At 32.7% G+C, this 11,468-nt stretch overlaps 1 protein-coding gene across 1 annotated transcript; it reads left to right on the top strand.

The window, feature by feature from the left end:
• Positions 1-2,582: 2,582 nt before the first annotated feature.
• On the top strand, positions 2,583-7,933 carry LOC134259760 (uncharacterized). The gene is made up of 6 exons (XM_062742364.1): positions 2,583-2,861; positions 3,073-3,232; positions 5,253-5,357; positions 5,678-5,708; positions 5,866-6,011; positions 6,708-7,933. Exons 2-6 carry the CDS (start codon positions 3,082-3,084, stop codon positions 7,847-7,849), a joined length of 1,575 nt encoding a protein of 524 aa, XP_062598348.1. The 5' UTR covers positions 2,583-2,861; positions 3,073-3,081; the 3' UTR covers positions 7,850-7,933.
• Positions 7,934-11,468: the final 3,535 nt, after the last annotated feature.

Consider the following 11,468-nt stretch of genomic DNA (forward strand, 5'->3'; position numbering starts at 1 on the left):
TTTTCCCCTTATAAGATAAGGCCACTTATAAAAGACATTACTTGTTTCCATTTAAGGACACCAAATTTAGACATTAAAACTATTGCAATTGCTTGATCCACATAGTTCAGAATGTCAAAGGGTTCAACACTTGTTGTATCAGGAAGTCTGTCACTGTGTTTTAAATCTCTCATCCAAAAAACCTACAATCATCTATTTAGTTACGATGAAAACATGGCGAAGGAAACGTTGCTTATACTTTATTCTGCGTTCAATCGACTTTTCGGCTAAAGATCTCGATTGTTACAAGTATAAGGGCACTTAAACTATATCAAAAAAGTTTAAGAACTAAATAATAAAAAAAACGACAACGCATTCACTATATTAAGGAACCAGAACACTTATTGTTCTTCCAACATTTTCGATTTTGTAAAATTCATTTGAGTTATTGAAATTTCATAAGAGTTAACGTTCCAATTCATTTGCTTAACGTAAAATAATGGTAGTTGTTGTTGATTACCATTATCAATTTGCTCATTTTCCTTGATTTTCCTTGCAAAACATTCTTCTCTTGCCTTGTGTGCATATGAAAAATTAGAGTGTCAAGATGACTTGCCGAGGTTGACGAGGTAGGTTGCGTGCAGCTGTTAATATTTTCCTATAAATAGAATTTATCGCTTTTTTGTAAAGAAAATAAAATCAAATTCAGTAAAATATGTATTACATGTACAAGGAAATCACTGCTTTTAAAAAATGCATACATATGTGATAAATGATGTTTCCCATTTTAGAGTTAATTGTTAGAGTTTAGAGCACATGTAAACCTTCAGTTATAGGACCAAAGACAATTATCAGGCTCATATCGGTTATCTGCAAATCGTCAATGGTTGCAACATTAGATGTTTTATTTGTATTGTTTATTTTCGATTACAATGTTTTATACCTACGAAAGAGTATCTGTTAAACACGTTTACACAGAATTAGAAACCGCTTGCTTTGTCCTTCAACTTGATATTAAAATTGATCAATTAACAGTCATTATGGCTGTTTCCGTTAATATGTTGACTCAGTATATCCTTGTCAGCTTGACACAAACAAAACATCAGATTTTTATAAAATTTTGTTTTATATTTCAATGTTTAACTGTCTTTATACAATTACTATGAACTAAAATGTATGGTTTAAAAACAAGAATTCCCATTGATTTTTTTTTCTGTTTACATATGAAATATTGTTCTTTTTCACCATTACCTACATACAGTTATAATGTTTCCCAATATTATAGCATCACAAAAGCATAATCTGAGTACAATTAAGTTTTATGCAAGCAAGATTCTCGCATGTAAGTTGATGCAGCAGGAATTTCAACAAATTCGATTAAAGTCTGTATTTCGTCTACAGTCGTAATAAATACTTTTTTTTAGTAAAAATCACCAATCTCTGAATGTTCTGGGTACTTTATAAATTTCTATATGGCTCCCGGTGAAAGTGATTTGTCAACAGGAGATGCTTACGTCTCCTAGGCACTTGAAACGAGTTCTGAAATTTTCCATGATACGCGAACATATCATATTTACCTATTTTATTGAAAGTTTTAAAATCAATCAGGGCCTACTGTTTATCTTCACACTTTTTCATTTCATGTGTATCTTATGGTATAGTATAGTTCTTCACTTGAATTCTATTTTTTGTATTCTATAATTTTCACTATAATTGTATAATTATCTATTGAATTGTATATTTTTTATTTGTTTTCTAAACTTTTCATTGATATCGTAAAATACCATTTGAATTTTATTATTTTTCTTTGTATTTGATATTTTCCTTAATAACAGTTTTTAATTTGTATGATTAGAATTCAGTGGACAAATCAAGCAAACATTCGTGTTATTGAAAACAAAAATTGTTGCACAGAATCAAAAGAAAATAGTTTGAAGTTTTTTTCTTAATAATACATGTATTTATTTTGTATATTTAATTATTCATTGTCTGAAGTAAATGTTAAGACTATATGCATAAATAATTGCACTACATAGGATTAAAAAAATCATGGTCATGGGATATAAACAAATTTAAAAGAAAGGTTCAGTGTCGTTCACATTTAAGTATTGAAAACACTTTTTTAAAAAATCTCTGTTAAAAATACTTAGTACTACTTTCTAAATTGTTATAAAGAAATAAAAATACTAAAGTATTTGTTTTGTAACACGAGTAAATCTGATTCAAATGTTCGAAAATTAATATATAAAGAACTTGAACATGTTGAAAATACTGTATATTATAAAGGATGTAATTGAAGGAATCAAAACAATTGAAGGCCTCCATCCGTTATATTCAATGTATTCTTACTTTTTGTTTCATGAGAAACCTCTCTCCGCACAACATTGTAAACTTGGAATGTGATGAAAATATGGTTTTGCTACATGTTTTGATTATGGATATTTTACATAATGCATGTATGTTTAATCGTGTATTTTTTATTGTGTTTGAATATGTCTATGATGCTTATTGTCTTTTTTTAATCAATAACATAATGTTCATTCAAATTTTAACCTTGAAATTAATTTGCATGAAATAAAGCACCGTCACCTCATGCAGATATTTATATTTTACATTTATTAAGTAAACGTAATTGGATCAAAAAGTAATAAAGGATAAATAAAGGATCTACAAGTGAAAACTGTACAACAATTAACATGATTTTACCTCCCTTTTAAATAATTTGTAAACGGTGCATTTTTAAAACGAAGCTCTTATAAATGTACATTGGTAGACGACATGATAAGCGAGTGTTTTAAATGGCCTTCATTTCAGGCACTTATCTCGTGCTATAAGCTGGACCCTGAACTTGTTTACAAATTTGATGGATCGACTTAAAATATGTAAGTAGATATTTTTTCCCTCATATCGTGAGGAGATATATTTATTTATTTTAAAAATACGACGATTTTATAATTATTCAAGTTTTTTTTAGCATTTTAATATTCTTAAAGGGGCATGGACAGAATTTCAACTTATCTTTTAAAACCAATTTTAATGTTTACAATTCCTACCTAAGGCATCATCTAATGTACATTCCTTATTTTTTTTAAGCAAACAAGAATGTTCAATTCAATAAACACGACGTGTCCCTATACAAATTGGGTCCCGACTGCAAGGAAGTTATGTGCTGACCCCAATAGATATCATTGTTTAAACGATGAATTTGGTCGATCTGGCTGGATATGCGCGGATCCAATATGGGTGGAAGCTGGTAGGTTTTCTTTAATACGATATATGAATAATAATTACCATTTATTTGAACCTATAACATGAGTTATGATGAAAATTTGGCAAATCAATAATACAAGTGAATGTACATTTTATGTTCCTGTGATCAAATACTCAGAGATAAGAGCTACTGACTTGTCAATCTGTCTGTTAGTCATTTTGTCATCAAAACATTAACCTTGCCCATAACTTTTGATCGTTCAAGGTTAAGGCTAATATATTCCATATGTGTATTCCTTGCAACGAGACTTTTTCTAAGGAAAGAGCTTATTTTCAAACATTTTTTCAGAAGAGCTTAGGTTCTCATACTTTATATATGAAATAATTTAGAGAAAACTTTTTCCCACAGTAAAATATTATGAACATTTGATTTTAAACTTAGAGGTTTTCAAAATTTTCTACTCTGATTTTATCTTTTTAAAGAGTAGAACTGGGGTTTAACAGTTTATATTAATGGTGTATATTTGTGTTTTGAAATCAGCAATTTAAACCTTTGGCCTGGGTGATTTTGATCTTTCATGAAAAAGATTTGATTATAACTTTTGAACTATTAGTGCTAGAGCTTTTAAATTTCTTATATTTCACATGTTTGTTACATGCGACGACCTCTATTCATTTTCTATGATTTTCACTATTTGACAGTGACATTTAAGTTTGATCAACTTTTTAAAAAAACTTCAATATTGGTTATAACTTCTACTCTAGATTGTTCTTTGGCTTTCACGTTTTATGTATATTCATTGAGAAAACATCTTTTTTTGCTGGAAAACAACATCATTTTGTCACAAAAGGACATCATTTTGTCACAAAAAAATATTATTTTACTTTTTAAAAATGTTCGCTCGTCAGCCTTTGAACAGATTGTTGATCAATTTAACCTTAAATTTAACATCTTTTAATAATATCTTCAAAGTAATATTGCCCCCCCTTTTTCTTTCAATTTCTGATAAATGATATTTTAAACATTTTTTAATTGCAGAAAAATGCCATTACTTTTAAATGATTTCATTGCGCTTTAATTCGTTAACGTCAGATAAATACCATTATTTGAGTGCAGTAAGGTCAAAAATGGACTGTGCGAAGTTGTCTAAAACCATTAGTGTTGTCACAAATTTTAATGTGACTAGTCAAGATGAAGAAAAAAACTGTGTTTGCTAATATGATTAATGTTTAATTTTAATATCAATTTTAAAAATATATATTAAAGAAAAAAAACTATGAAAAAATGATTTATCTGTTAAACTCTTAGATGCAATAACATTTCAAAATACCCATGTAGTGTTAAAAACATTGCACTAACCCTAATTTTGTGATTATTTTATTAATAAGCTATGTGTGTAGATTGATTGATTGTATATTGTTTAACGTCCCTCTTGAGAATTTTTCACTCATATGGAGACGTCACCGTATGCCGGTGAAGGGTGTCAAATTTTGACCTATACTCGGCATTCAGGGCCATTGAGTAGTAAGGGTTCTTTATCGTGCCAGCGCCTACCGTGACACGGGGCATACGTTTTTAAGGTCATATCCGAAAGACCCGTGACTTTCACTTCTAGTGCCGAGCGCTTTGCGAAGGAACAGTCACTACCTTTGTTTACGTCTTAGGTATGACGCGCCGCCGCGAACGAGAATCGAACCCGGGCCTCCCGATCACGAAGCGAACGCTCTACCACTAGCTTGACCGGTATATATAGTGTGTAGACTCTAAAAACATACTTGACAAAAAAATTCTCAATATTTCTGATAACAGGATTCAACCCCTTTATCAATTATTTTTCAACTGGTTGCATTAGATAGCAGATTTAAAAGTTTCAGCATTATTTATTTGTGACAGACATAATTAAGTATTCACTTACGAGCACTCTAGCGGATTTGCCTTAAGTGGTTGATGCGTAAAACATAAACCCATTATGCATTCGAAGAATTAATCTGTACTTGATCAATTTGACTAATTTGATTTTACCTTTTTCATATTAAATAATTTAGTTTTCATTTCAACTCAGGTCGGTGCCCGGAATTTAACACTGTCGCAAACAAATTAGATACAGTTCGATGTGCTGGAGAAAACTGTCCAGATGTAGTTTTCCAGTCTTCATTTGTTCATATGTGTGAGTTTTATTTTGCAATTGATATGTTTATTGTGAAATTCTTCAGATTTGTATTATCAACTCTGATATAAATCAATATTGCTTCAGTGAAATTTATTTATGTTACATTTGTACAATGTATCATACATACAATATTAAAAAAGCTCTTAATAATTTTACGTTTCAAGCCATATGTTTTCTGTTACAACCTAAATGGCGGTTTATGTAAAATGTACTTTTGAGTTAAGATAAGAATTAAGAGTTTCAAATTAAGATTATTTCATTTTCATGCCAATTATTATTTTTATTGTAATGTTTTATTTGCATATCATTTGTTTTAGATTTGGACTGTAGGGAATATGGCAATGAGAGGCAAGTGATATGTTTCAAATGTATCAAGTAATTGGTTGTCCTCTTTCATTCTTTCATGTTTTTTTCTCTTTCTATTCGCAAGAATTGAAATAAAGCGTAAAAAGATAAGACAGAACTGATAAAGAGCTAAAGAAAATAAATGCACACATATTTGTAGATGGAGTACGACAACACTTCCTTCTGTGGACCATACAACCGATGCTTCTAGTAACGCTGCCTCTGTTGGTATAACAATTGGCATCATCATTGCTGTGGTACTTGTGAGCATCATCGCTGTTGTTCTGCTATGTATTCTTTTAAAAAGTAAGTGATGATTTACATTTAGACCGGTGATGCAATTAAATATTCCATGCCGTTTTCTCAAATATTCCAACATTTTCAATACAGACGCATTGATTGTTTGATGATAGATTCCCTTTTGTGAAATTTTAAAAATATAGAGACGCGAAAGGAGAGATAAAAATTTATGCATATACTTGGTACTCACTGCCATTGAGAGTTGGGGATCTTTTTCGAGCAAAAACTATGACTATTGATTTATTTTTATACAGTCTCACCTCAGAGATCACATCCGAAGGACGGGTCTCCCTCAGTGGATTCGAAACTCCGTCCTAAGAATGAGTTTATTTTTCAGTAACTCTAGAGCAGATGCTTTATAACTACTGTATAATGCTGGGATGACACACGATTATAATATATATGGTACATGTACACATGTAAAATAAAACGTGAATCTGTGGAATTTTACAGAAATGCTTTTTTTATACAAGATCTGCCGGACCATGGTGGTTTTTACTGCGGGTTTGGCTAGAAATAATGGACTGGAATTATTCTGTCGACGTATTTGTGACTGATTTTTATTCAACATATTCCATTCTAGTGCAATTGATTTGGAAATAAAACAACCTTCCCTTCCCGCACCTTCAAAATTAGTTTAGCAATTTATTTCATAATGCTTATGTAGAATAAAATCTCAATTCATTCTTAAAATGTGTTCAGGGAGACGAAAGAACAAAAACGAAAAGGACCCAGAAGAAGGCATAGCAATGCTGGATACACCTGAACCAGATGATGAAAGGTCATTTTCTCGAGCACAAAGAGCTCTTCGTACAGAAAGATTTGTCGTCATAACAGGAATACAAGGAGCTGGAAAAACATATCTAGCTAAAAGACTCTGCGATGAATGGTTAACAGAGGAAAAATGTGTTTGGGTAACTGATCCGAATGCTTTCACTGTACTTTCAAATTTTGAAAGCCCATTTGTTCTTGATGATTTATTCCATGAACTAATGTCAGAAGACAAGGTTAGAGAAATAAAAGAAAAGATTGATTCCTTGTATGAAAATGTTGTGGCAAAACGTAATGGGAGAATAATACTCACAATTACAAGTTTAATTTTTCGAAGAAACAGATCTATTTTTGAGGAGAGGAAATATACAAATATAATTAATCTCGATAACCTCTCTTTACTGGATCGAGAAGAAATACTTCAGTTTCATTTGAACACGAATAAAATTGCAAAACAAAACTCAACAAAGCAGAATCCATCAGTCTTATTAAAAGATCAGGATTTTAAATTAATGGTTGAATTCAACATTCCTGGTAGCTTTGAAACCTTAGTGGAAAAAGGCATCGGATATACAGCAGTTATAGCATTGTATTGTAAACTCTATGGTCAAAAGGAGTTCCGTGACCAATGTGGAAGATTTATGAAAACTCCCATGTCGTGGTTGCGACAATATCTGAGAGATATGCTTGATGAAATGAACTTAGATAGAAAAATGGAAGCTATTGCTCTTTCTTTACTTGCTCTCCATGGTGGAAAGCTGACGTTTAGCAATTTGAATACGGCAATGGTTGAAAAATTAACGGGACTTGAAAACGTGAATTCAAATTGGAAAGAGAATTTACAGCAAACATTTAATAATCTGAGAAGTACGTTTGTCGATGAAAATGAAGGTTTATATTCATTTCAAGTTCCAATTGTCATGAAAGTTCTACTCAGAATTATTTGTGAAAAAGAGAGTGAACTTCTACAGTTCTGTGATGAAGATTTATGTGAACGCCGAGTTTGTCGATCCTCTTCATTTCCAAGTGATTTTAAAGGAAACTATCAAAAATCATTTTTCAAACATCCATAAATGTGATTTTCTCTGTTATTGCTTGATATGTTTTCTGGATATATAAGAATAATAAAAATAACTGAGTTTTTTTAAAATAACGTTTTTATAATGAAGATTTTCTTAAATGTATTTTCTGCACATACTACATCTTTTGAAAGGAAACTATTTCAAATAGGCCTTCTCTCCGTCAGATTTTTTTTTCTTCAAAATACTCCTTAGCCTTTTCTTTTCATTTTCAACTTTTGTATATCAGTATGATTGCTCATGATTTTTACTTTGAATAAAATAACATTACTAAAATTTATATTTTGTATACTGTCTAAAGTACCTTTTATTGTGAATTTCTATACTAATACATACTTGAATATACATGTAATTGGATATGACATACATGCGAGTTATGTGCAAGTACTAAGAACTGACGAGTTCAAGGCTCTACGAATATACGAAATACGTAAATATAAAGGTTTCGTTGTCGTCTTTTAAATTTTTTCATAAGAAATTATACTCAAATTATTCATTCTTTATAGTAATGCATGTAAAAATATGTATTCACGTGATGTATGCTGCAGATATTCATTAAAAATAATGTCTTTTAAAAGTTCAATGTAACGTTTTTACAAAGTACAAATAATTATTTGATAGGTCCGCTTAGGATTCCTTCCTAAGTATCACGTTTATAATATGAATCAAACAAACTTCAACAACAATGGCACTATAACAAGAAACTGACTGAAATTCACTATGCGTATATACTTTTTCCTCTGTCCTATCTGGATAAATGATTAGCAAACAAATATGAACTTAACGACAACGAATTATAAGAAAAGAATCAACCACAATTGAATCACTAACGATCAAGCAAATAATCAAATATGAAGTTATAACACTGTAGTTGCAGACTGAGTGGTTTAACCAACAATCCTGTTGTTTCCCGACACAGTCTGCAACTACCTAAAAACACACCCTAAAAGTCACTGAGACACCTTTTATTAAAAGTCACCAAGACACTATTTTAAGTCGCCAAGACACTATAGTCACTGAGACACACTATTAAGGAACTAGGTTCCTGAGCTGAGTGGTTTAACTAACAATTCTGTTGTTTCCCGACACAGCCCAAGAACCTAGTCCAGGAGGTGTTACTCAAACAATGAGTAACGACCAAGTAACCGATTGCTTCATGGGTGTCTGTATTTATACTGTTTCAAATAACTAATGATTGGTTGAAAATTTGCGAACTCTGATTGGCTACAATATCAAGCACTGATTGGTTAAATATAAAGTGATTCGATTGGTCGATTTCACATACTTTTCAATCCACTATGATTTTCTGTTTCATTACATTACCCACGCCTTCGAAAAAAATATGCGTCCTCGCATAGGTAAATAAAAGTATGATAAGGAAAACATTGAACTTTAAAACTGCAGTAGTATTTTCTACCCAACTAATTTTTATTTACATATTCAGAAAGAGACATAATCACTTAGGTAAGCTGGTCTGTTCCTCTTTCGTTTGCCATCTGCCTGAAAACGCTCCTTTTCATATGTTTCCTCAGCATCTTCAGCAATGTCTTCAGAGGAATCAGACATTGTATTTTCTGCAATATTTGTTTCCTGCAAAGGTTCCGATGTTAGGAATTGGTCTTTCATTAACCTTATTCTGTCAGTATGAATGACTTGGTTTGTACCCCTGTATCCACAGTTTACCTTATATTAGGTAACATTGGAACATTTCTCAATAATTTCAAATGGTCCTTGCCAATATGATGTAAATTTGGGAGATGTACCAGTCTTACGTTTTGGGAAGTAAACGTAAACTCTGTCCCCTGGCTTAAATGACTGCCAGTTTAATTTTCTATCATCGTACCACTTCTGTCGTTCTATTCTCTCTTTTGTCATTTCCCTGACAACTGCGTGTGCTTCTTCTAATTTTTCTTGTAACTCCCAAACCCATCTATTCTGTGGAATTCTCTTAATATCAGAATGGACCTCGTATACGATATCCAGAGGTGTAGCGACCTCTCTACCTAACATCATTTTGTTTGGGGTTGCGCCAGTTGATTCGTGGACTGCTGCTCTGTATGCCATCATTACGTATGGGAGATGTTCGTCCCAATCCGTATGGTGCTCATTTACATATGCTGATAACATGGTTTTCCTTTCACAGTTAAGTCGGTCCCACATGCAGAAGAGACTATTTGATTGGTTTTGTACAAAACTGGTTTGTTTTGTATAGCCTCATTTACTTTACTGGACAATACTGATAGTGTTGCTCCCGTGTCAACAAGCAAATTCGCTTCAATCCCCAGGATGGTAGTTTTTACGTACATTCCAGCTTCAGGGTCTATCTGGTTTACGCCAACTTGAGCTTTGTAAGACGTGATGCATTTGAATGTGTTTTGTACAGGATGTTTCTTTGTATTATATGAGTATTTCTTTTGTGCTGCTGCGTTTTGTTGAGTTCTATAACCTTGTGGACAGTCATATCGGAAATTATTTGGAGATCCACACAAATAGCAGCGTCTATTGCTGGTAGCTCCAACTTTCTTTTTGTATACAACATCCTGGGAATTCTTTGTTTTCATGTCATTAACTTCCTTACGAAGTTTTCTTATTTCATCCTTTAGCTCTACCAATATACTTGTGCTGATCTGATCTGATCTGTCTTTCTTGTTTCCCTCAGTTTTCTCTGACTGCATTGGTCGTAAGTGGGTTTGTTTTTCGAACATTTTACGATCAGATTTAACAAATGCTTCCAATTCGACAGCATGTCGAATAGCATCATTGAGATTTAATGGCCTTGCTTGTTTTATTCTCAATCTCATGTCAGCATCTTGGAGGGCATCAATAAACTGTTCTTTTGCCAGCGTTTCTTGTACATCTCTTGGCGCCGTTGGGTATGCCAAGCTTGTGAGTCTTCTTATGGATTGTCCCAGTTCTGGTAAAGTTTCCGTTGCTCGTTGTCGGCGTTCTCGCAGCTGGGTCCTATACAAGTCATTTTGATTCGAGGGTGCAAATCTCTCCTCTAATGCATTCACAAGTAAGACATAGTCATGCTTGTGTGTGTTAGGCAAATTCCCCAGTACACCTTGAGCCTGTCCTCTCAAGGAAACTGCTAAATATAAACCTTTCTCTTGTTCTGTCCACTTGTTCAACATGGCACAAGCATCAAAATGGGAACGGTAATCTAACCAGGATCCCGTACCATCAAATGTTGCAGGTTTTATATGGATCTGTGGTTTCTTCTCTGTTGCCGTTCTGATATCGGTCTCTGTATCTTGTCTACTAAATCGACGATCCTTTCGGCGATTAGTAATGTTTGACTCTTTTGCACTTCCAGAGACTGGTGTTGACATTAAATAACCAGGTCTTTTGCCCTCATCGGAAGGAACACTACTTGTACCAAACAACATTTCATCTTCCCAAGAAACTTTTCCTATGGGATGCTTTTTCGGTTTAACATCACCGTGAAAGTCTATATCAGAAAATCTCCCTGATGCAAAACCTGAATCTTTTGATTTCCTATCTGATCGAACATCTGGGGTACTTGTTTTATTAGCACTTGTATCCTTGGCTAAACTAGCATTGTGAATGCTTAAACTGTCATTTTTCAACTCTTGTAACTTTTGCTCTATGA

The sequence above is a fragment of the Saccostrea cucullata genome, unplaced genomic scaffold (genome assembly GCF_032062105.1).
Source record: "Saccostrea cucullata isolate Sc308-1 unplaced genomic scaffold, CSIRO_AGI_Scuc_v1 ctg12773, whole genome shotgun sequence".
Classification (NCBI taxonomy): domain Eukaryota; kingdom Metazoa; phylum Mollusca; class Bivalvia; order Ostreida; family Ostreidae; genus Saccostrea; species Saccostrea cuccullata.

What these genes read in the sequence shown, in the direction of transcription:
- LOC134259760 (XM_062742364.1), top strand. Translation starts at nt 3,082, where the DNA reads ATGTTCAATTCAATAAACACGACGTGTCCCTATACAAATTGGGTCCCG. An exon ending in GTCTTCATTTGTTCATATGT is followed by an intron (nt 5,358 to 5,677) that starts GTGAGTTTTATT and finishes CATTTGTTTTAG; the next exon opens with ATTTGGACTGTAGGGAATAT. An exon ending in AGGGAATATGGCAATGAGAG is followed by an intron (nt 5,709 to 5,865) that starts GCAAGTGATATG and finishes ACATATTTGTAG; the next exon opens with ATGGAGTACGACAACACTTC.